This window comes from Eurytemora carolleeae, unplaced genomic scaffold, assembly GCF_000591075.1.
Source record: "Eurytemora carolleeae unplaced genomic scaffold, Eaff_2.0 scaffold1163, whole genome shotgun sequence".
Classification (NCBI taxonomy): domain Eukaryota; kingdom Metazoa; phylum Arthropoda; class Copepoda; order Calanoida; family Temoridae; genus Eurytemora; species Eurytemora carolleeae.
In genome coordinates this window covers 85709-111370 of record NW_019397048.1, presented here as the reverse complement: position 1 = coordinate 111370, position 25662 = coordinate 85709, and the positions used below count along the sequence as shown (strand labels likewise).

Genomic DNA, 25662 nt, shown 5'->3' with positions numbered 1-25662 from the left:
ATTTTTTTACGTTTAATGTGCTTAAAAAAATGTAATTTATTTATTACACTGCATAATTCATTTCTCGATAAGTTTGTTATTATTACATTATGCGATTTTTTTCTGTTCAAATATAATAAACAAAATTATTTTTTTAATTAAAATTATCTAATACTTTGATCAGAGCTGAAAACTTAAGAATGATGGAAATCAAGATTAATGCTTAAACTCCTGGTTTCAAGAAACCCGGGCCGAGAACATTCGATATCCAAAGAAAAAAGTTTGAATTTCAACCAATCAGCGTGTCATGTTAAAATGTACTCTTTAACTTTTGAAAAATTTTATTTCTGGTGTTGATGGTGTTATATCAATTGAACTAAACATGAATTGAACCAACGTAAGTTTTGGATTAATGTTTTTTAAGACTAAAGTTTAAAATAAAAATGGCCCTAAAATGTGAAAAAATATGTTTTTTGATAATTTCATCTTAATATGATAAAATTTATATTTGTTTAAATGCTGTAAAAGCCAGCTTGTGAACAGCTGATTTAAATTAAATCGCTTATTAGTCCAATCAATATAGCATTGTATCTGTAATTGTTATCAAACGTAACTTTAATCAGTAGGGATATCCAAAAAATAGGATTAAGAAGAAAATCAAAAGTGTGTACATTGGATACTCAGATTAAGTAATAGGGATTAAAGATATTTCATTCTAAAGTTTTCAGCTCAGCTCAGATCAAAAATTATGCAAAATGTAATAATATTAAAATTGTTTATCATTCAATTTTGAAATGAGATTTACATCTCAAATTTAATTGTTGAGTAGTTTAACTATTTCTCCAAATTTATTAAATCTGGTCTCTAATAGCATAAAATTGCGTCCATTTTGTTTTTTCTCAAAAGCATGCTCCACCAATAATGATGGTTAATAATAAATAAAATTAAAACTTTTAACCTTTTTTCCAATTTTCAAAGTTCATTTAACAAATGGTCCAACATTTTTACTAAAATATATTTTGCCAATTTTTTAATCCTTGGTAAAACTTAACATAATTTAAAAGGAGCAACAAATGCAATGTTGCTTGAACTCAACCAGGAATTTCCAGCGTTCGATTCCCCCTGGAGAAAATACACCACTGGCCAACGTTCTCATTCTCATCACATATGTCCTGTAAGTAACATCATATTATAATATTTAGCGCCTTAAAGACAAACAAATTATTGAATTAATGGTTTTTGGCTTGCTTCACGCCTCTTTCGTCGTAAACATTTTTACTTTTAAATGTTATTTTCGTGCAAAAATGTTTGCTTCTTTCATTCTTATGTAAAAAGCAAACAGTTTAATTTCTCTTATTTTCCTGTTTTGTTTCGTTGATTTATGTATTTTTATTAAACAAAATTTATGTCAGGCAAAACTTTTCTATTTCTTTCGGTCTTTTACCTGCGGCCATGTCAATTGCCACTGTAAGGTTTTCAACTAATTTAAACCCACACGGATCAGCCTTTCCTTGAATAAAACCAAATCAACATTGTCTTTGAGATGAATGTGTTAATAACTTTTTGAAGTCATTTAAAATTTCTCAACATTTTCCAAATTATAAACATGGCTATCTAATTCTTATTTTAGCGGACAACGCTTTTATGTCTGCTTGCTTGCTTTGCATTGAGGGTAACTTGAAATTACACTCACAGTCCCTTTAACTTAGAGAATCTGTGCCTTGGAGTTCAGCAAGCTTCTGGGCTCTGAGAGATATATTTGGAGAATTTAACTTCTTCCTGACATATCTTGTGGTAGCAAGTGTACGGGTGAGAACTAAAATAAATCGGACACTTTCCTCAATATACTTTAATTTTTAAATACTGATATCCTTGCAACCTGGTTCTGTAGAATGTTATTATTTCAAACTACGAGTTCTGTTAATCTCTATGAAATGTCAAATTTTCATATTACAAAATTTGCTGGAGCACAAGAGCCAAATTCACCTTAGTACCTTGATTTTGCAAACGTTGATGATAAATATTTTTTTTAATGATTGGGTAGTATGTATTAAAATGAATGAAAAACTTCCTTTTTGTGTTAATTTTATTATTTTGTTTGTAAAAACTACATATTCTTAGTTTTATGCAAAGAAATATTTTAACAATATGTAATGCAGTGCATGCTAAGCTCAATGATGGGCTTGTGGAACTTAGTGACCACTATACGCTTCTCTTACCTTTTTAATATTAATGATATCCAGGTAAATAATACATTAAACTGATTCAGTTAAAGGGAGTGTTCGCGAAATATTAAAGAAGGTATAGGCTTACGGCGATAAATAATCGCTTTTGATCGCTACTAATCTTTCTTCTATCTGTTGGGTCTATAATGAGAAAATTGTTAAAAACGTCTCATACCGAAGAACGTAGATTCCTTACAAATTCAGAAAATTGCAACATACGACTCGGATCGTAACAAAATCAATTTAATTCCAAACAAAGCATTCAGATATTACAACTTATAGACATCGATTATTTTTCGACGCATTCATATATAGTTAATATTTCATAATATGTTTCACTTTCTATGATCTGAGAGTGACCTTTGAAAACATTCATTCCTGTTTCGAGGATTTTGATAATGAAGACGACATTTTCCATTTTTTCCGGGAATGCGCCAGTCGTAAAAACAAGTTGTAAGCGAAATATTAATTAAAAAAAAACACAAAATAAAAATATTATGAAATATCAACTATATACAAATGCGTCGAAAAATAATCGATGACTATAGGATTTAATATTTAAATTATTTGTTTGATATTGATTTGATTTTTTTACGATCCAAGTCGTATGTTCCAACTTCCTCAATTTGTATGAACGCTTCGTTCTTCGGTAAGAGACGTTTTTAACAATTTTTCCATATAGACGCTACAGATAAAAGTAAGATTAGTAGTGATCAGAAGCGATTATTTATCGCCGTAAGCCTATACTATACCCCCTTTCATTTTTCGCGAACACTCCCTTTAAATGATACATTTTTTGACAATATCCAGTTCAACCCAAAACTTCAGGAACAACCGAAGAATTAACAAAATTATGTTTTCTAAACCTACTGATAACATAATTCTGCAGCAGATATTATTTTTTTAACTAATTAACAATATTAAGCCCTTTAAATCTGTTTCCGCATATGCCATGGTTATTTATTTATGTTTACATGTACTGAGGTTCAGATATTATAGTATAACCCCATTAAAACTTGTTTGTAAGACATTTTTTAAGTTCTATTGATTGCTTCGAAGTTCTGGGTTACACTGTACTTAAAATTTCCAGCGAAAACCTTCATATTTTGCAAATTTTACATTTTTCGCGGGAATGAATATTGGGAAAGAAAGCAAAAACGATGCAAATTTCGTGAGAAAAAAAAAATTTTTGAGACAAATTCACAAAATTTTCCAAAAGAACGATCTGCTTTGAGAAAAAATGGCATATTTTTCGCATATAAAAAGCAACAATTTCACCAAACAACGATTTTTGCAATTTTTTCGTGATTTACGTTAAACATAATAATGACGCTAAATAATTAAACTGTGTTCAGAGTATAGAGAGGTGTCTCCTCCGTAGCCGGCAAACTTATATTCTACAAAGTAAAAAATGAGAATAGAGCAAATGACTAATTTCAAAACATAAACTACATAATAAAGTAACATGGAGAAAAATTTAAATTGTTTACAAAATATGGCCAGGTTTAAGAATAGCTGTTTATGCTCATCCATAAGCTTGCAGGAAAGTTTTTTTCTTCAAATTTTAGATTTAAGAAAACTGAAGATTTTCATGCTTGAGCTTTTTCTGATCTTTACAGAAATTTAACATCATTTACTTTCCCTGTATTAAAAATAAGTATAGGCTATTTGTGATTCAGAATTTTCAGTAGCACATTTATTTATAGTTTAACTCAAATCTTTACATCTTATATCTCCTGTTTTTTTTTGGTTTTGATGCAAATAGCTTCTCAATTATTGAATAGGAATTAAGGGAAGGAAAACAGGCAAAATATCTATAAAATTCTAGTTTTTAGTAAACATTCATTAATTTTTATCCTTATTAAGTTTTCAGGTTTGTCAAAAATGTGTTTCCCACCGGCACGCCCCTTACTTATCTATCAATGCTATTTAGAACTTTTGATGCCCCCCCCCCTTTAGAATTTCTTAGCTACGGGCCTGCACAACATCTATTTAAGAGTTTCAAAATTATTTATCATCTCTGTGGTCACCTCATTTAGATTTGCTGTAATCTCAGCAAAACTTGGTAAAATTCTCTATAATATCCAGCAAAACCTAAAAATGCTGATCATTCTTACCCTTGGGCAACTCTGCACAATCTTGTGAGCATAAGAAGCCAATAATTTAATTCCTTCTTGAGTTATTTTGTGTCCAAGATACTCCACTTCTGATCTAAAAAGAAATGTTTTTTCAAAATTTTGTTTATTCCTGCATTTCTGTGTGCCTGAAAAACTAATTTGTACAAATTTAAAAGAGAAATAACATCATTAATGTGCAGAAGTATATCATCTCAATATGCAAGGATTCCTTCCACACCCAGTCCCAACATCAATCATGTCAACAAGTTTTTGAACTAAATGGCATTAAGTGGCTCCTGCATTTTTCAGCCCAAAAGGCATACGAGAAAAGTGAAAGTTGAAAAATTTTCGATGAGCCTGATGAGTAACGAATCAAGAATATCACTAATATTGGGTCTTGGAAAGAAATCGTAAACTGTCATTTTAGTGACCAGTCAAACATCTAAACACCATGGCTTGGTCTTATTTTCTTTGTGACCGGTACTAAAGGGGATGATCAGGGTGAATTTAAAGACTCAATTACTTCATCTTTGAGCCAATCTTCTAATTGCAATTTAAGTTTTTCTCGGAGGGGGATGGCTAATGGTCTTATTTTTTGTTGTAGTGGTCTTAATTCCAGCAACAAATCAATTTTGGTACTCGTGCAACATTGCATACAGACTTGCTTTTAATTCAGGAACCTGTTCGGGAATTTTTTTATTTTCCAGATCAAGATTGTTCCATAAGTTGTCTGTGACTGTTTTACTTTTGCTTTCAGGCGTGCTGCATTAATTACTGGTTTTTCTTTTTTTTCATCTGTGCACATTGGACATTGTGATATTATTTCTCCTGGGTTATAATAATGTTATTCTTGGATAGGTTTGTATAAAAAATTGTTAAATATTTAGCTTTTTCCTGTGTTTTGTTTCTTTATATTCATGCAACCGCCAAATTTAAGTTTGATTCATTGATTGGTTTCTCCCTTTGTCGTTCTTTCTTTTGTTATAGTTCTTGAGTGGGAGGGGGAAGAGGGGGTTTCCAAATGATTTACAATGACAATGGTGATCAAAATTATCACTTCAAAAACACGGGTGTTTCCAAAAAAACTCAGTATCCTCAGATCTAATTCAACTTTTTTTACATTAAAATTGTTTAAAGCAAGTTTACCATGTCTGTATCTAATTTTGCTAAATAATCACTCCAAAAACACGGGTGTTTCCAAAAAATCCAGTATACTCAGATCTAAACCAACTCTTTTTACATTAAAATTGTTTAAGGCAAGTTTGTATCTAATTTAATTTTGGTTAGAAATTTTGAGAAAAAATGTGTAAATTTGTTTTCTTCCATATAGACAAATTCAAAAATTCCGCAATTTTGTTAAAGGAAGTTTCTGATGCAAGTATCCTGCAGCTGGCGAAAATGGTAAAATTTTAACTATTCTCAGTCTTTCCCGGCCTTTATGTTTTTTTTTATTGGGCTGTATATAAGCGTCATTTTAAGTGACCCTCCCTGCAAAGATGGCAAGCATTGCTGAATTTGATTGACTGACATAGGGCCAAGTGACCTAGGGTCAAACGACATATGTTAAAACAAACTCGGGTAAAATGATACAGGGTCAAACGACAAACAGTCAAAACTTAAGGGTAAAACGATAAAGGGTTAAAAATATTTAAATTATTTTTACGTTTATTTAAACAGAAAATTGTACTATTTCAGGGTTAGATTTTGTTACGACAATTTGTAGGCCAAGCGCTGTGGCTAGAACAGGCTAGTGGGCCAAGAGCTGCAGAGCGGGCGATCGTATTTCAAATGAACATAAAAATAGTTCAAAGGAACCAAAAAATAGATTAAATGAAATTTGTGCACGTTTGTCGCAACCTTTGTCATTTGACCCTGAGTCATTTCATCCTATATTGTTAAGCCTATTTCATTGATGACCCGAGGTAGTTTTGCTCTATGTTGCTGAATCCCATTAAAACCTGATTTATCATGTGTATGGTACTGTTGTTTTTCTAGGTTTAAATATGGTATATCATTCACACTTAATTAGACAAAACTTATAAAGAAAGATACCGTTAAGAATCAAGCATTGCCCTCTTCACCTGGAGGGTCACTTGAAAAAATTTACCTTACAGTCCTCTCAAACAAACGATAAATAAGATCTTGAAATGATGCTTCTGCGTTGACAGGACCTTTATATAAAAAAAGAAATTTATTAAATAATTGTACCATCAAAAAAAGGTTTCAAGATTAACGTGAATGACATCAGGTCATTGTTTTGCATACTTGTGGTACAATATTCTTCGATCTAGCCATGGACTCGTTTGGAATCTTTCCGCTTATATCTAAGGTAATATTTATGATATTAGTGGTGGTGGTGGACATTCATTGTCTACAGATAATTCAATAGGCATACAGCTATTTGTTTTAAATGCAATGTAATTTTCAATGACTTCTTTTTTTTCAAATGTTCAATGACCTATTCACAAGAGAACCCTTCAAGTGGATTTAACAATTTGGGCCTAGAAGGCTGCGACTTTCGATAACAATTCGATTAAACATAATTTTTTTGCCTTTTCTCTTTTTTGTAGGCAGCTGCATACGATTATTATACGATTCTGTAAGTTTAAAGCTAATTAAATTGAAGACCAAGGTGCCTTAAACCGCATCAAGAAAGACATTGTCAGCTATGCTGCATAATTCCACAATTTGCTTAAACAGAGAAACTGCAAATGAAAATATTAATTTACAGCCAGAAAAATATGGTTTTCTCAATCATGGCTATATGTAATTCTTTAAGTCATTAAAAAATATGCTTATGTCCTTTAAATTAACAAAATCTGTTTTTTAAAAAAAGTCTTGTTCTGATTTAGAAGAAGAAAAAAGAAAAGAAACTATTTTGAAAATCATTAATCTATGGACTTTTTTAAAAACAAAACAGAAAAAAAGAAAAAGGTGTGAAAAAAATATGTCATCTTTTTTGACAAATCATAAAGATCCAAAACTAGATGCTCAAACAATAATTTCAAAAAAGTGATATTACCTTTTTTTAAGAATTGATCACAAAACTTTCAGTAAGAGTTAATTGCATCACAAATATTAATATTAAATTGTTTTTAATTCTCCGTAATTCAAAACATTTGTTTGGTTACTGCTAGGGTTCCATTGTGTCTGAATTTGCATCTGCGGAGGTGTACTCCTCTCTGACAGAAATGCCCAGGGCTCAAAACCTCTGCTTAATGATCTATACCTTGCTCTCAGTACTATACCAGGGATATAAAAATTAACTAAACTGAGGACGAATTTGAAGAATTTATACCAAATCTCAAATTTTAGAAACGGCTTAAATTTGTTTCACGGCTTAAACATGGTTGGTTCCATTTGATGTATTCAGTGTTTTAAGATTTGAGCCAGCGCCCAATAGGAACTGGTTTTTGGCAGTTCAGCGACAAGGCTGAAATTCTTTAAATTCGGCATTGGATTATTCAAAATACTCATTCCAAACTAAATTTATGCTTTTTGCATTGGTCAAAGTTCTAGTAATTTGGAATAAATGGCAATCTATCTTTTACTCAGATTTCAATAAAATCTATTTTAGTTTTATAAATTATAAATAATATGCAATTTTGTGCAGGTTTCATTCTACCTAATCAAGCGGTTCAAATTTAAACACGTAAGTTTTTTAATTTTGCAACTTTAGAGATCTTCATTGTTCAAAAATGCTTTATTTCAATTTTAAATGAATGAATGAATTTTCCAGTTTTGGACCAAACTGTTTAAACCCAAAAAGTTTTTTATATTGAATCTAAGACTTAAAAAAAAAAATTTTTTACTGAAAGAACAATTTTACTGAACAATCTTTCAGCAAGAAAATAAACCAAAATGAGAAAGAACAAAATCAATTTTTCAAAATGATTTTTTAAAAAAAACGGGTTTTTCAACCGAAATGGGTCATTTACCCGAAATATTCTGGTGGGCTCCTTGGGCTCTGCTTTTATGATATGCCAAAAAATCGCAAATTTGCAAAATTTTAAATACCAATTACAATATTAAGTTATATAGCAAATAGTTTTCAAAACAAGAAGTCCGCAAACTATAATAAATTTAGCATTTTAAAAATGAAAATTTTTTTGCAATATTTTCATAAACTAAATGTTTATTCAAGGAAATCTGAAAATTTGTAAATTTCCTTTATAAGTAAAAAATTGCAAAAATTGTGCAATCTTCTTCCTTTTTCGTTGGTTTTCTAAATAGCAATACATTATGAAATCTAATGACTAGAAGAAGGTCTAAAAATAGATTTAGTCTGGTATTCATAAAGTAAAATGCCGACAGCTATTCCGTCTATTCCGTGAAATTCCTCGAAATGGGTTACGAAAAATTTCCTTGGAATAGCTGTCGGCATTTTCACCGAATATTCCTGTGACAGATTCACGGGAATTTCCGCAGATTCCCAGGAAAGATTCCTGTGAATTTTCCCTTGGATATAAAAGGAAAGCTATCAAAGAATGACTTCAGTTGAGTACAAAGCCAGAGAGAAGTTGAAGGGGACCAGCCCTGTTCCAGAGAGTTAGAAGAAATTTCAAAAAGCAGTCACTCTCAGGAACAGAAACTGCAGAATGGGATCCCAGCCTTGTGTTTAACAAGGATCACAGGAAACCTGAACCTGTATTTTGACAGTCGTGGGATACACATACACATATCACAGGGACTAATGGAAACCCAACCCTGGTGGATCTGGATGGATTAAAGATTTTCAGGTTATCATCAAAGCCTCAATTCAACACTAAACACTACAACAGATGTGAGAATAGAAATGCAGAATATCACTGATAAACAATTTATTTTATTAGTTTTCATACATACGTTTTTCAAATAATATATTAAAAATTAATGTTTTCCTATTTCCCTATTTGCTAGTTTACCTTATCTATTAAATATCATGAAAATGAAAAATCTATATTTTTAACTATTTCCAAGCCGATAATAAAAGGAATCTTAGCTTCTCAATCATGAGAGCTTCAACCTCAGTTCTATTTATAAAAAGAAAAAAAAACTTTAAGTATTTTAAGAAATTGCTATTTTTGAAATGAGTCACAAGTAAATAAATGCAATTGTTGGTCTAAACAATGATTTGACCCTGACAGAAAATATACAATCCAAAAACGCTGCAAAAACAAATGTGTTATACGTAGTTTTTTAATCATGGAGGTGTTTTTCTTTTTAACAACATTAAATGGAGGCTGGAGCATGTATTAGAGACTTTAACTTCATAAAAAGGCTCAATAAAATTTTCTTGGGACACTCTTTTTATTTTATCATAAATGAGGTATACGAGGCCGAAGCTGCTTCCAGACCTCAGCGGACGACAACAGCATTTACAACTTTAGCCAGCATCTCTGTCACTATTACTGGAGGCATCATAGTAGCTGTTCACTATTATGTGTAAGTTGATTTTTTTAATTTCAAATAACCCCTCCCGTAAAAGATTCTATGCCAGATTTTCACAGGTATACTTTTATACCTTTCTAAACCATCTTAAGCAACAATTTAAAAAGATTTTGGTAATATTCTGATCCGTATCTTTACACTGTAAGTCAAAATTTATTTATTGTGAATAAAATTACGTCAACAGTGCCGATAATTTTATTTAATGATAATAAAAATATTCGAGTGTAAATGGACAAAACAGCATTTAATATCAATTTTAAAATTCAGTTAAAATATTTTTAGAAATTACAACGTAACATTGGAGGAAACAACTGCTACTGAAATCCAAGAAAGTTTTGAAAATAAAGTAAGTTCCTTTAACCCTATCCTGATTAGGCAGTAGGCTATTTTTGTCTAATATGGATTTGGAGGGGGAATGCCCCCCCTTTGATTGTGCCCCTAAAAAGCTGAAGTAGGGGTGTGTGAATTGTTAATCGTTTTTTGTTTCGTTTTTTAGTCATTTTCAAAAACAGTTGTTTCGTTTTCAAAAAAAAAACGATCGTTTTTAAAAACGACCCACTCGTTTTGAACTTTTAGAAAACCAATAACGATTGTTTAAAAAAACTATCACTTTTGAAAAAACGATTGTGTTTGAAAAAACGTTATTGACAATTATGTTAATGATCGTTAACTTAAAGGGTCGTCGTTAACGATCGTTAACGAAGGGTTGTCGTTAAACAAAACATCAAATTTTATAAAAACGGTCGTTAACAAAGGGTCGTCGTTAACAATCGTTGACGAAACTACGAGTTTATTAGAATGGATTGTTTTGAAAAACGATCGTTTTGAAAAAATGATAGTATTAAAAACGGAAATTTTCAAAAAACGAATTTTTAAAAAAAATGTTCAGTTTTCGATTTTTGTCGTCGTTTTCAAAAAAAAAATGAAAACGTTAACATCCCTAGTTACATGTCCCTTTTCCAACTTCTTAAGGCCACTAATTTAAACAAATCTTTAATGATTAGGTTGCAATATGAAGAATTTCTTTCACATTTCGACAATTTGGGTTTTATTTGAAAAAAGTGCATGGAAATCTGAACGAAATTTTCAATAATATTGACAACAACAAAAAAGGGCAGACCACATTTTGGAAATGTGATGACTTGGAGAAATTTGTGGGTATTGTTTCAAGAACCATACAAACTAGGTTGACGGCTGAATGTCACAAATATAACAAATTAGTTCAAAATTCTAAGTCGACTTTCAAGTCTTCTTGCTACTGTCATGTTTCGTGGAACACCCTGTACTTTACATATTTTCAAAGACAACCAAATTTTCTGAGGAGTAACTGGCCTAAACGCTAAAATCTAGAGGAGATAGAATGTCACAAAATTGTACCATTTATCCACAGAAAAAAATCACTTCTTTTGAGAATTGAAGCCAGATTTTTAGGATAAAATTACAACATTTTTAGAAACCAGACATAGACACTAAAGTCAGGAAGATTCATTGGAAAATCATTGTTCCATTCAATTTTATCAAAGATGTTGTTGAAAAGCTTTTATAATTTCTAAACACTAATTGTTTGTCAGCTGCGGTATACTTAAAGAATATTGATAATAACTTTCTCAAAGTAACAAAAAATAAAAAAATAATGTTTGAATGTTTGAAAATGCTTTTAACAGTCAATCTACTTTCCAGTTATCTTCTTGATAAACATTCAAAAGTTTACCGTTGTGAATCAAGCATTACCTTCTTTGCATGGAGGGTCAATTAGATTTACGCTTGCAGTCCCTTCAATAGCATAGTTTATATAATTTTAATCATATGATTATTTTTATGGAAATTGATTCAATCATTAAATTGTTATCATTTAGCAAGGTTTACCATTTACCATTATTTTAAATTCATTTTTGATTCCAATTTAAACCTTGATCGGTAATGCTGTGAGGCAAGGCCTCTTCATGGTTCTGTTATGCTGGTGTTTGGCTATGTGATTCCAGGTAGCTGAGCAGGGCACGTCCTTAAGTACATTTTGCTCTTTCTTTAAACGAACAAAAAACGTTCTCGTTTAAACAGAATTTTCGTTTCAACCCTTAAAAATCGTTCTTGATTATAACCAGAAGTGTCCAGGGCTTTCGTTGTAAACTTTAGTGAACCCATATTTAAAGATGACATGCCTGATTCACGACGGTACCCTTGAGACCTTAACCTGAGCATTAAGATGGAAGATATCATCGTTTTTCTGGTCATTTTCAAAAACAAATAAATGAATAACTAATTCACAATTATGCTGTTAAAGGTACCGTTGAGAATCGGACATAACACTCTATCAATGCAGGGTCACTTGTTATTAGGTTAACAATTCATTTAACTAAAATGCTTAAACTGACATACAGGGTTGCCCACACAAGTTGGAAACATTTTCTTCTAAATACTTAAGGATAAAGCGGGGGTGGGGTGGGGGGAAGATGAAAATACAAACTCCTGAAAGTAAATTTTCATTAAAATACAAACTTCTAAAAAGTGCAAACTCTNAAATAAATATGACGATTTTGTTAAATTGTTTACAAATTTTTTTGGTAAAAAAATCCTAAAAGTACAAACTCCTGAAAGTACAAAATCCTGAAAGTACAAACTCCTAAAAGTACAAACTCTCGAAAGAACAAACTCCTGAAAGTACAAACTCCTGAAAGTACAAATTCCTGAATGTACAAACTCCTGAAAGTACAAACTCCTGAAAGTACAAACTCCTGAAAGTACAAACTCCTGAAAGTACAATTTCCTGAAAGTACAAACTCCTAAAAGTACAAACTCCTAAAAGTACAAACTCCTGAAAGTACAAACTCCTAAAAGTATAAACTCCTAAAAGTACAAACTCCTGAAAATACAAACTCCTGAAAGTGCAAACTCCTGAGAGTAAAAACTCCTGAAAGTACAATATCTTTAAATGAAATTCATAGGGAATTACCTAATTTGAATGATTCCTTAGAAGGTGTTAGCCGCGGCGCTCTGTCTTTTTTCTCATAAAACCCCTTCTTAGCTCGGTATAAGCATTTCGTTTCATGCTCATTTTGATTTTGCAATGGAGACAGATCTGGATTTTCCAGGAAGGCGCAGTCAGTATCAATGCTATCCTTAGAGACATCTTTGGATCTTTCTCTTTGAGGTGTTGCTATCCTGTTAAACAAGAAACTCCGAGTGTATGCTAGAAGATCTCTGCAAAACTACTTTCTCGCCAATATAGTTTATGACTACTACAGGCAATGCATATTATAGACACGAGTTTTAATTTTAGGTTTATAGATTAATTTTCTTTAACCCTAGAAATACAAGGGAAAGAGGGGGGGGGGGTAAGTAACGTTTTCAGCATCCTCCATTTTGTTTTGTTTTCCTCTGCTGCTCTCAACTTAGGGTTTCCATTCGCAAAACTTTTGCGCAATTTTTGCGGAAGGAAACGCAAAATTTTTCTTTCTTTGCGCATCAGTTTTGCGCGAAAAAACAACAATTTGCGCAATCATTCGCAAAAGTCATTTTGCGCAAAATTGCCCTATTTCGCTTTTGCAGAACTCAAGTTTTGCGCAATTCCGCAACTAGAGTTTTGCGCAATTCCGCAATTCCGTAAAAATCAAACGGTTTATGACGGTGTGTGTTTCTTAGAATTCAATTCTGGAAAAATCTTGTTTTGGAATGTCTTCCTATTAGTCACTTTTACATAATTGACCAACGACAGTTAAGAAGAGTTCAAATCTCACAATTTTCTCGACAATTTTAGTTTTGGACATGCATATTTCCTAAAAGTGGATTCTTTAGGCATTGGTTACTTTCTTGCATTATTTTATATGAGATTAAAAAGATTTCAGAAATTTGTTTTAAAAAATTTAAGATTATAATTTATACTTGATTAAGCAAAGCTTTTAAGGGTCACTTGAAATTATTTAATAGGATTAAAATATTGCTAAGTTTCACACTCTCTAATTTCTATTTTATTGATTTTGGTCCCTTAATTTAAACTTTTTGTAACTGTAAGTAACCAATTGAGTGTAGTATAATCGTTATCATACTCGTATGTTAATATTTTTTTCATGTATGGAATAAATCTTCAGTTTTTTAATTCTAAGCTTAGAATATCAATTTTTGACAATTTGCCTAAAAAGTTACATTTTGCGTAAAACTTGCGGTTTTGCGCAAAAACTTGCGGTTTTGCGCAAATTGCGCAAAAAAATTGCGCAAAACTAAAATTTCGTTTCATGCGCAACTTTCGCAAAAAATATTTCCGGTTTTGCGCAAATTGCGCAAAAAAAATAACGCAATACCGCGCAAAACTCATTGCGTTTCATGCGAAAAAATAGCGCAAAAGTTCGCAAAAAAAAATTTGCGCGAAAATACCGCAAATTTTGCGCAAAAGATTTAGTCATTTCGTGGAAACCCTATCTCTACTTTAAAACTTTGACCTTGAAACTTCTTGACTTAAAAAAAAATTAGAAATTATTTCGTTAAACAAATAAACGCACACTTTAGTGCACAGATTGGTTGGACAATCTGAAATAGCTAAAAAAAAATTTTTCAATTACATATTTTAAAAGCCGTAAAATTTCCAGTTTCCATTTCGTAAACCGGAATTTTTTCCGGTTAACGTAAAGTAAACTGTAAAATTTCCAGTTTCCATTTCGTAAACCGGATATTTTTCCGGTTTACAAGGAAACCGTAAAATTTCCAATTTCCATTTCGTAAACCTGAAGTTTTAACACAATGTTAGACATAGAAAGCAATGTTAAAAGTAAAATATTAAACGTTTAAACTTATTATTTGACATGTATTAAATAAACATTTTAGTTCTATAATGATATATTCTATTTTACAGTTACAGTTTTCACTTTCCCCGCAATAGTTTTTGACAAGTTAGTTTTTAATTTTTAAGTGGGTCATGGATAGGCTAGACCCCCCTCCCCCACCTCCGTATTAGATCAGGATAGGATGAAATGATCCATATAAATAAGAGTTTATAAAAATTAACTATGCTTTAAATTTGTGAATTTAAAAAAATCGGCATTTTTCCCGCACAAATTTTTAAACCAGTTTTATTGCTTCCCTTGGGCCATATGAGTTGCCTCACAAATTTTTGGCTCGGTCGGTTTTGACGTTTATTTGATACAAACGGACAAACGAACAGACGAGCAAAGTATGTAAATAGAGTTATAGAACCAGAAATCTCTGGAATAGGAGCTGACGACTTTTAGACTTAACTTATGGCTTTAAATAGTTCAATAAACATGAGACACGGCGATCACCTAGTGCATATACTATACTGCACACAGACCAATTTAAAAATAATTTTATGAGTTAATATTTAACATATTTGCTATCTAACATCAAAAAGACTTAAGGATTGGTATATATGTCGTTTTCCTTTCCAAAGTTTTCTGAAGATGAAATTATTTTGAGACATGGTAGTCAAGACTCAAGATTTATATTTCATGAGTATGACAGTAGTATTACATTAACTACAGCTAACCCAGTTACATTCTATTTTCATGTAATAGTATTACTTTCTGGTTTTATTTTCTACTTAAGTTTAAGATGACTTTAACATTTTTCGGGAACCTTTTCCGTGAACCGGAATTTTCCGGAACAATATTCTGGGACGTTCCATAATTTTGAAACAACGTTCCAGAAATTTCAGGTTTACGGGAAAAAATCGCTCCGGAATTCTGTATTTCCGGAACCTTTTCCATAATAGAAAAGGAAAAAATTTCCGAATCATTTCCGTACGTAAACCGTAACCTGGTGGAAACCCTAAACACAAGTCAACCGTTTTTAAATTTGATACATTTAGGACTTTGAAAAGAAATAAGAGAAAAGCGCACCCAAGAGCAGGCAACGTAAATTCACAAGATGCGATTGAACTTAAAGGCCGAGGGTAAAACTTTATAAAAATTGTCTGATATCTTCAAGTTTTTCAAATTTTACAAACTATAGTTTGAAGCATCAATGTTAAAAAATTTACTCACTATATTTTAGAGTAAAATCCTCAAATGCAGTTGCATCTAATCAAGGTAAGTAAAACGAATCGACTATGCTTTGTTTAAATTTGAGATAACTGGATAACTAATGAGGATTCACAACTGTTAATAATAATGAACAGTTTATTACTCCCAAGGGAGAATATGTTTGTTAGCCTGATAATCTAACCCAAGAAAAGCGCCATGTTATTGAACTCTAAGATTTTGTGTAGCCTGATTATCCAACAGGCCAGGTTCCAAAGGATATTAAACCCTCCCTTATCTTGTTTACCTGGATTCAGTACAGTCAGTCAAGGCAGAGCCAGGGAGGAATTGATGCCGGAGAAAGGAGTAGCGGGACTCCATAGCCAAGGCAGAAAGGTTTATGATCGGCCACCTTGTGCAACTCAATCTGGGACTTTTACTTTCAGTCCTTTTTCAAGTCTATAGTATGGTTAATTTTTTAGGCTTAAAATATGTACAGTTGAGTGAGTTATTTGGTTATATTTGAAAAATGGCTAAATTTGGTTATATCTATCTTTCAAACCTGAATCATTGTAAGTAGAGATGTTAAACTAACAAAAATTATTTCTTACTAAAATACTATTTCAGGTAAATCTTTAGTCGCAAATTTTTGTCTGCACTCAGTGATGTAACATTTACAGGGCATTAAATTCAAATATGTAAATAGTGCATTAAAAAAAATTTTAGAGCTAAGCAATACAAATCAAGAGCTAAGCTTTGTAGGGATTATTTATTGTTTTAGAATTTTTTCTTCCTCCAGTAGTTACTCCATATAGATCTTTAGTAGCTCCTGCAAACGCAGTGTCAATGTTGTAAGTATTGCATATTTTGTATACATACTACAAAACTATTAAAATATTTTTGCGTAGATTGCGGTATTTGGTTTTACATGAAATTGTGGAATTTGGTTATTATAGCTTTACTTTAATATGAAACAGCACAAAGGTTGAATTAAAACATCTTTTGGGATTTTCAACCCAAAGATGTTGGGTCTAGTTTACCCAAATATTCTGTTGTGAGCAAGCTATATGTGCAAAGCTCTTTGTAATGCACAAGCTCCTATCAAACTCAAGCTAATGTTAGGAAGTTAGGAACTGTTTTCAAGAGAACTAAACATCCTGAGCAGCTTGATGATCTTCTCCTCGTTGAGCACCTTGATGATCCTCCCTTCGCTGATCATCTTGATGATCCTCTCTTTGCTGAACAGCTTGATATCCTCAATAATAAGTGGAAGAAAGATTTATGTTGGAGAAAAGGTTTTCAACTTTTATTAATGCTTGGGCCGGGGTGAATAATATTAAAATCAAATAATCTAAATTTTTTCTAAAGTTCCTTCTTGTTGGATTTGGGTGTTTATTTTTGATCGTGATTTTTTAAGTGAAAAATAATATAAACGTTTTGTTAGGTATAGACTCATGAAAAATAGTGTTGTTATAAACATTTTTACTGTACCAGACTAAACAAGTGTAAAATTATATAGTTTAACACTATAACCAAATATTGCAATCTATAACCAACCTAAGTGAAATATATGACCAAATACAGCAATGTCTGAAGCAATGATAAATCATTTCCAATTGTTTTCTTAGGTTTCTTACTCAAATATCTTCAAACTTTAGAATATATGTTTTTTCTAACAATTTTTCATAAAAAATCGGAAAAGTTAAGCTATAACCAAATAACACACTTTACATAATGCAAAGATATGATTTTTTACAAAGAAAATTAATTCCAAAAACGTTTATCTTTGAGCAAAAAAAAACGTCTTAAAAAATTGATTTGAACACCTTTATACGTTATTCTAAATTTTAAAAACATCTCTTAAAATTTACAGAAAAATCCACAAAAAATTAGGAATTCAAAGTTGCACTAAATCTTTTGAAATAAAACATCTTTGAAGAAATTATTATTTACAAATCCTCCCTAATCTAAATAACATGTTATAATCAATTGTTTTTTAGAAAAATCCATTTTGTTACCTTTGTAAGTTTGGGTGATATTTTGTGCTGACTCGCACTGATTATTTTTGCAGATTTTTCTTAAAACTCTTTTATTTACAACAGATTTTTAAGAAAATTGTCTTGTTCATTCCCAAAGAATTTAATTACTTAACACTTGTTTTTAATATTTTTTTAAAACTATAAATAAAAATCATGCCATTTTGTTATCTACCAATGCAGACACAGAGTCTACCAACGTGACACCATAAAATACCTTGCATACCCTATTAATAAATCTGTCTTGAGGTGGGGGGGGGGGGCGGGTGCACACACTTTTATTGAATCTGTATTGATTTTTGCTTTCTGAATGATGGCCTAATAAAAACATGATATTGTAGGTACAATTTCACATGACTTGATCCAAGCAGATCCTGAACCTGACTTGATCCAAGCAGATCCTGAACCTGACTTGATCCAAGCAGATCCTGAACCTGACTTGATCCAAGCAGATCCTGAACCTGACTTGATCCAAGCAGATCCTGAGCCTGACTTGATCCAAGCAGATCCTGAACCTGACTTGATCCAAGCAGATCCTAAGCCTGACTTGATCCAAGCACATCCTGAACCTGACTTGATCCAAGCAGATCCTGAGCCTGACTTGATCCAAGCACATCCTGAACCTGACTTGATCCAAGCAGATCCTGAACCTGACTTGATCCAAGCAGACATCATTGTACATCAAGATCAAGAACTGTCTCTTCCTGGACAAATTTTGAATTGATAAATACATTGCAAATATCAGTCATTTGAACTTTGCAAAAATAGAATCTGAATCTGATTTAATTATTGAATCTATAGTTCACATAATTTCTTTATTTTCCAAAGATGAACCGCTTATACAGAGTTCAGCAACTTCTCTTGTGAGCCAGGTTATCAGAAAAGAAGTATAGTTCATTAAATAGGGTTCCTGGTGCACTGCTATAGGGGGCACATAAGCTCAGTCTTAAAGAAAGAGAAATGTTAAAAATTATGAAAAGTATGTAAAACGTATCAATCAGTAGTGAACAAGATCTTTTCTTAACAAAGGAATTGAGTCTGTGCCACAAAATGTGATTTTCAAATCCATATATCTTTGCAACCCAATGTCGTATATCTTAGATATTTCAAACTATGAATTCTGTTAGATCAAATAATCTAAGTTTGAAATATCACAGGTTTACACCATAAGGCGGCAAAGTTATAGGTATTCGGAAACACGAGTTTGTGGCAAAGACTCAATTTCTTTATTATTAAGTCTGTGCCAAACTTAAATTTTCTAATCTTTATATATTTGTAACGCAATGTAGCCGACCTTAGATATTTCAAATTATGAATCCGTTAGACTAAATAATATAATTGTTTAGAAAATCAAAAGTTTATACTATCATGTTGCAAAGATATAGGGTATAGAAAGTTCCTCAAGAAAATTCCTTAAGAAGAAATATTATTTAGCGTTAAAAGGAGGTAATTCCAAGTAAGTGACCCTCCAGTACCCTTGAAATAAACCTTGATTGAGTAAATATTTGGAAAATGAAGTTTAACATTTCTTCTTGCAATCTTTAAAAATGTTTCCGATTTTTAAAATTTTTTCTCTAAAATAAATTGATCTCGTTTAAAGTTAGCACTTCGGATGAATTTTGAAAAAAGCTAAATTCATTTTAATAAACAAATTGACTTGGAGAGTGGGTTCAGAGTTGTTGCAATACTTCTTTGTGAAAATGGGCTTACTTAAAGATATCATCTGTAGTTGCTTCCTCTAGTATCAAAATTAAATCAACTTGAAACTTGGTTTTGGGGTTATTTGGTGAAAACAAATGATTTGTTTAATATAAATTCAACAAAGACTTAATGTGGTATGCTAACATTTTGTTATTTCTCCAGTCTAGCTGAACCATTTTGCAATTTCGATGGCTGAGAAATATTTTCTAAAAAGTCCTGAAACTCATCTTAATCTCGGAAAGAACAATATCAAATTATCTTATTGATAAGTAATTTTACGGTAACGATGACTCTATACAAATCTTTGAACAATACGGGACTGTAAGCATAATTTTTCAAGTGAAACTCTCCGCAAGGCCGCAATTGAAAATAATTCGTTATCAAAATTATAAAAATCACTAATTGATCAGACGACACTATAAATTGAAAAGTAATTTTACTTTAACGATCACTATATACATATAAATGTTTGAACAATATTTAAAGCTGAGCATAATTTGTAAAGTGAACATCTGGACGCAAAGATTCAAAACGGAAACCCCAAAACCTTTATCTTATCAATAAAGTGCAAGATATTGTAGATTTTCTGTAGGTCTTAAAGTGATTATTCCTAACAAATCCTACATTTTTTCCTGCAGTAGAATTGCGCAATTCACTAATTTATACTTGATCAGACAACGATATTAACACGTTATGAAGGGATATAACGTTATGAATAGGATATTGCAATCTTTCTATCAAGGTTCACTTGAATTTACGCTTACAGTCTCTTGAACATGAAAGTTTTTAAACANGGGGTGGGGCAGCGGTGGCTGTGACATTACAAATCAATTTAATAATGACTTAAAAAGCTGCTGGAGCCGAAATGCAAAGATGCGGTACGTGATAATAATTACAGATTAATTTTTGTAAAAAATAAAAGGCTTCTTATTCTGCTTTCTCCTAGCAGAACAGGTCTTCAGGAAATGATGAAAGGAATTGAGTCTTTGCCACAAACTCTGATTTTCAAATCAAGAAAGAAGTTAAAAATTTAACCAATCAGCGTGTCATGTTAAGATGAACTCTTTAACTTTTAAAACCGGTTTGGATTTCAGGTGTTGATGGAATCATATTAGTTGAACTAAACATTGATTGAACGAGCGTAAGTTTTGGATTAATGCTTATTAAGACTAACGTTCAAAATATGTTTTTTAATAATTTCATATCAATATGATTAAATTCATATTTGTTTAAATGCTCTAAAAGCCGGCTTGTCAACAGCTGAATTTAATTCAATCGGATATTAGTCCAATCGATATAGCATTGTATCTGTAATCGTTATCAAACGTAACTTTTATACAGTAGAAATATCCCAAAAGAGGATTAAGAAGAAAATCAAAAGTGTATACATTTGATAATCAGATTAAGCGATCGTTATTAAGGATATCTCATTCTAAAGTTTCAGATTTTATTATGAAACTGTATTATATTCATTGTTGTAGATTTTATAGAACTAGTATTTGGAACTTGAGTTCCCAATGTGTTTTAAAATTATGTACAGCATGGAATACTGCTATTTGCATTCTTTTTAATGTAGCAAGAGATACGCATAGGTATCTGATTGAAAGTAATTTTACAATGTTTACATGCTTACTTGTATGTTAACCAGTTATAGATGTGTGTCTTTCTATAAAACTATTGAAGCAAGTTCTAAGCTTTGTATTAGATTTTTTATTAGTTAATGAAACAAATGAAATATTTTTGTGTCCCAACGTACCATGCATGGAAAGTTCCGATTTTAAAAAGAACTATTAATACAAGAAAGAAATAATAAATATTTTATGTAATGAGTAATAATCAATGTCGCCTATTTGTGCATAACTTTATATATTTTTTTTCTTTACTTAAAATATATATTTGAAAATATCTTAACAAATTTAAACTACACCATTTATATATGTTTGTATACCTTTGTTTGTGAATAAATCTTAATAATTCTTTCACTATGTCTTTACACTGCAGAAGTTATGTGTTGACTGAACTGAACTTTATCTGAGAAACCACTGACCGTCCGCTGCTGGAAACAGCAGAAACTGGGGTTGGGACATATGGAGGGGTGCTTGAAGAAAGGGATGGGGAGAGGAATGCTCAAATATTTTAATGGTTTTTGCTCATATTACATATATTTGGTGAAATTTGATATTTTTTTCCAAAAACAGAGGGTCTGAGGAGGTCGGCCCGGCGTCTAAGACTAGGTTTCAGACTCTAAGATTCTACCCGGGATATTTGCTTCCTTTAGTATCAAAATTAAATCAACTTGAAACTTGGTTTTGGGCTTATTTGGGGGAAACAAACGATTTGTTAAATATAAATTTAGCAAGAAATTAAGAATTAATGTGGTATGATAATATTTCGTTATTTTTCAAGTCTAGCTTAACCATTTTGCAATTCTAATTGCTGAGAAATATTTTCTTAAATAAATATTTTCTTAAAAGTCCTGAAACTCATCTTAATATCTAAAAGAACAATATCAAATTATCTTATTGATTATCTTATCTTATTGATCACTATACTAGTATTCATACAAATGTTTGAAAAATATTTAAAGCTGAGCATAAGCTGTCAAGTGAACATCTGGACGCAAAGATTCAAAACGGAAACCTCGAAACCTTTATCTTATCAATAAAGTAGAAGATATTGTAAATCTTTAAGGTCTAAATTTTTTTTATCCTAACAAATCCTACATTTTTTCCTGCAGTAGAATTGCACAATTCACTAATTTATACTTGATCATACAACGCTATTAACACGTTATGAAGGGTTATAACGTTATGCAATCTTTTCATCAAGGTTCACTTTACGCTTAGAGTCTATTGAACATGAAAGTTTTTAAACATTCTTTATCTTCAAGAGGTTGCAAAGATATAAGAATTGGAAAATTCAAGTTTGTTGTAAAAAGACTCAAATCCTTCGTGGAAACTTTGCTAAAGCTAATTAACTGAAATTTAGTACAAATATTTGAATAGAAAAAAGTAAAACTAAATAGCATATTTTTTCTAAAGAAAGGATTAATTATAATGAAATAACCCCAATTTTATTGAATGAATTACCTTTATCATTTGTCAACAACTTGAAACATTTAGGAAATGTTCTGCAAAGTGATAATTCAATGACCATAGATTGTAATAAAAAACGAGTTAATTTCAGTTCAAAAATTCTTTCCCTTAACCAAGAAATCTATTTAAACCATCCAGATGTTATTATGAAACTGTATAATATTCATTGTAGTTTTTATGGATCTAGTATTTGGGACTTGAGTTCCCAATGTGTTTCAAAATTGTATACAGCATGGAATACTGCTATTAGAATTCTTTTTAATGTACCTAGAGATACGCATAGGTACTTGATTGAAAGTATTTCACAATGTTTACATGTAAAAACTATATTAGCTAGTAGATGTGTGTCTTTCTATGAGACTATTGAAGCAAGTTCTCACCTTTTTATTAGATTTTTTTCTAGTTTATACAAAAATGACCTTAACACAGTTCTTGGCAGTAATTTATTTTCTATTGCAAACGATTGTTCTGTAAATCTTTCTGATCTTAGTAAAATGTTAGTTAAGAAACAAATAAAATATTTTTATGTCCCATCGGAAGAGGGGAGGAAGGCCAGCCACAACAATTTCTAGTCCGAGCCACATTTTCCTCAATTTCTCGTCCGAGCCACCTCGAAATCCTCGTCCTTCCAATATTATTTTCCAAAAGTGTCTAGTCCTCCAAGATAAAACAATTTTTAAGAATCGGGCCACGTTAGGGCATAAATGAAATATTGAATTTTAATAAAATGAAAAAAAAAGTTTCAATTGAATAAAAGTTTTCGAGTTCTATGTCCTTAAAAATGTTCACCTTTTGTACGCGCATTTTCAGATATTTCTGGTATAGAATGCCGCAAATAATTTCGAGATTATAGAACTTAAATCTTTTATCTTAATTATAGTGAAAACCATAGATTTTTTCCGGGTGGTTCCATGGGGAAAATGATAGGCAGTGGTATGCCAAATATTTTGCTATTTATTTCATATGCAAAGGTTGACCATTACGAAGGCAGAAGAGTTTTAAGTTTTACCTGAATAAAGTTTGACATCATTTTCATGTCTCTAAAGATTCAAACATGATTTAATCATTGCAATACTTTAGTTTATCCATATTTAATGCCCTAACGTGGCCAGATTTTAAAAAAAATAGTTTTATCTTCAAGAATTAGTAACTTTTCAACACATAATAATCAAAGGACGAGGATTTCGAGGTGGTTCGGACGAGAAAATGAGGAGAATGTGGCTCGGACGAGAAGTTGTTGTGGCTGGCCTTCCTCCCCTCATCGGACCATGCATGGAAACTTAAAAGAACTATTAATACAAGAATAAAATAATAACTGAAATAATAAATATTTTATGTAATGAGTAATAATCAATGTCGCCATTTGATAACTTTATATTTTTTTCTTTTTCTTTTGTTAAACTATATATTTGAAATATCTTAACAAATTTAAACTACACTATTTATATATGTATATATATACCTTTGTTTGTGAATAAATCTTAATAATGCTCTCACTATGCCTTTACACTACGGAAGTTATGTGTTGACTGAACTGATGTTTCTGAGAAACCACTGACCGTCCGCTGCATCCATCCACCCCCTTAAATACTCTATCCTGGCTTCGGACAATTAATAAGCGACGAATTCTGAAATTTTTCTTACTCCCCCTCCCTCAATTATGGAAAAGACATCAAAGCAATCCAGTGCACTCGATATTAATTATAAAACTAACACTTGGCCTATTTATTACACTGAATGTTAGAAATGAGCACAAATTGAACGAAATGGTTTTTAGGATCCCGGCCCATATCAAGAGTTAAAGTCGATAATAAAAACTATAACCCAACATTTTATTAAGCATGACGACAACCGAGGACAACAATCACAAATTTTAAACTATTTTTTGTAATTACAAAATGAGTTCTTTTTCTATTTAAAACCCCTTGACCGTTTTCGAGACAATGTCGAGTCAGGTCTGATGTAAATATTGTTCATAAAACGTAAGCTTATGAGGGCTGAGTTTTAATTTCAAAAGTGTAACAATAATTCTGCCAATCAAAACATTTTAAAACGTCTCTAATCTATTAATGTAAGAGATGACTTATGCATATGGCAGCAAAGACTAATGGTATTTCAATTCAAATTTATAGGAAATGAGATTATGCCACAAACTCTAATTTTCATTTACTATATCTTTGCAACCCGATGTCGTAGACCTTAAATATTAAAATATAAATGGTTTAACCCATCAGGTTAGAAAGATATAGGGATTAGTATATTTGACAAAAACTTAGTTCCTTTCTAAAGTGTAAACGAGTTTTTTTTGTAACATTGCTAATAGTGAAAATTCAAATCTTATAATGTTTCTTAGACATTAAAGGTTTTTGATTTTTGCATTGTTTAATGAAACACAATAAAACGCTGGAAAAGGGAGACGACATTTAAGAAATCTTACATATGCATTTTCTGTTATAAAGCAAATGATCTACTAATGGCAAAAAACAACTTATTAAGTGTAACGGGTCTGTGTACACTACACAATTGCTATGTTTCATGTTTAATTGACTATTTCAAATCAAAACTTTAGTTGGCAAGGTTCATGTTTTAGGTTGAAAAAAATTATAAATATAAATATTTACTTAGCTGGAAAAATATTTTATCAATTCGAAAATGTGTTTTATGTTTTGTTCATCAATATATTTTATGAAATTTTAGAATAGAATAGAAAATTTTATTTAGCGTTGTTTGTGTTAAAAAATTTAGCAATTGTCTTACTTTATTTTGATATTTTTTAACCCCAAACATGAACTCTGAAAACATTTTCATTGTGGTTTGTAAACTAAAGCTAATGCCGCTTTTTTTACTCCCTTTGTAAGTAACATAAAAAAAAACACAAGAAGAACTAAACATTCGCTACAAGTTATAATTTTCTAATCTCTACATCTTTGCAAGATGGTGTTGTAGACTTTTGATATTTCAAAATTCTGATAGAGAAGAAAGTCTAACGGAATTGAGTTGTCGTCACACACTTATATTTCTAATCCTTATATCCTTGTTACCCAATATTTCAAACTATGATTTATGCAGTGTCTCAAAACATGTCTATTTTTAAGCTCGTCAAGCACACGATT

At 31.2% G+C, this 25662-nt stretch overlaps 2 protein-coding genes across 4 annotated transcripts; both read left to right on the top strand.

The window, feature by feature from the left end:
* The first annotated feature begins 1053 nt into the window (after positions 1–1053).
* On the top strand, positions 1054–7668 carry LOC111711419 (uncharacterized). Its single transcript, XM_023485782.1, has 6 exons — positions 1054–1153; positions 1689–1788; positions 2139–2222; positions 5684–5722; positions 6570–6650; positions 7459–7668. The coding sequence occupies exons 3-6, from the start codon at positions 2142–2144 to the stop codon at positions 7585–7587; spliced, it is 330 nt and encodes a 109-aa protein (XP_023341550.1). The 5' UTR covers positions 1054–1153; positions 1689–1788; positions 2139–2141; the 3' UTR covers positions 7588–7668.
* A 26-nt stretch (positions 7669–7694) lies between these two features.
* LOC111711417 (coagulation factor V) lies at positions 7695–18534 on the top strand. Of its 3 annotated transcripts, none has more exons than XM_023485781.1 (8): positions 7695–7973; positions 9630–9745; positions 10034–10097; positions 11205–11733; positions 12900–12993; positions 15567–15650; positions 15752–15786; positions 18095–18534. In XM_023485781.1, exons 4-8 carry the CDS (start codon positions 11706–11708, stop codon positions 18475–18477), a joined length of 624 nt encoding a protein of 207 aa, XP_023341549.1. In that variant the 5' UTR covers positions 7695–7973; positions 9630–9745; positions 10034–10097; positions 11205–11705; the 3' UTR covers positions 18478–18534. The 3 variants fall into 3 exon arrangements, with proteins under 3 accessions (XP_023341549.1, XP_023341547.1, XP_023341548.1); XM_023485779.1 differs by lacking the exon at positions 7695–7973 and adding an exon at positions 8834–9060; XM_023485780.1 differs by lacking the exon at positions 7695–7973 and having other exon boundaries at positions 9377–9745.
* Positions 18535–25662: the final 7128 nt, after the last annotated feature.

Bases quoted from the DNA above. Each gene is read 5' to 3' on its own strand.
- LOC111711419 (XM_023485782.1), top strand. From the start codon at position 2,142: ATGCTAAGCTCAATGATGGGCTTGTGGAACTTAGTGACCACTATACGC. The intron at 2,223-5,683 runs GTAAATAATACA...ATTTTGTTAAAG, and splicing joins TTAATATTAATGATATCCAG to GAAGTTTCTGATGCAAGTAT. The intron at 5,723-6,569 runs GTAAAATTTTAA...GAATGACATCAG, and splicing joins TCCTGCAGCTGGCGAAAATG to GTCATTGTTTTGCATACTTG.
- LOC111711417 (XM_023485781.1), top strand. From the start codon at position 11,706: ATGCTGGTGTTTGGCTATGTGATTCCAG. The intron at 11,734-12,899 runs GTAGCTGAGCAG...TTTCTCTTTGAG, and splicing joins GTTTGGCTATGTGATTCCAG to GTGTTGCTATCCTGTTAAAC. The intron at 15,787-18,094 runs GTAAGTAAAACG...ATGATATTGTAG, and splicing joins TGCAGTTGCATCTAATCAAG to GTACAATTTCACATGACTTG.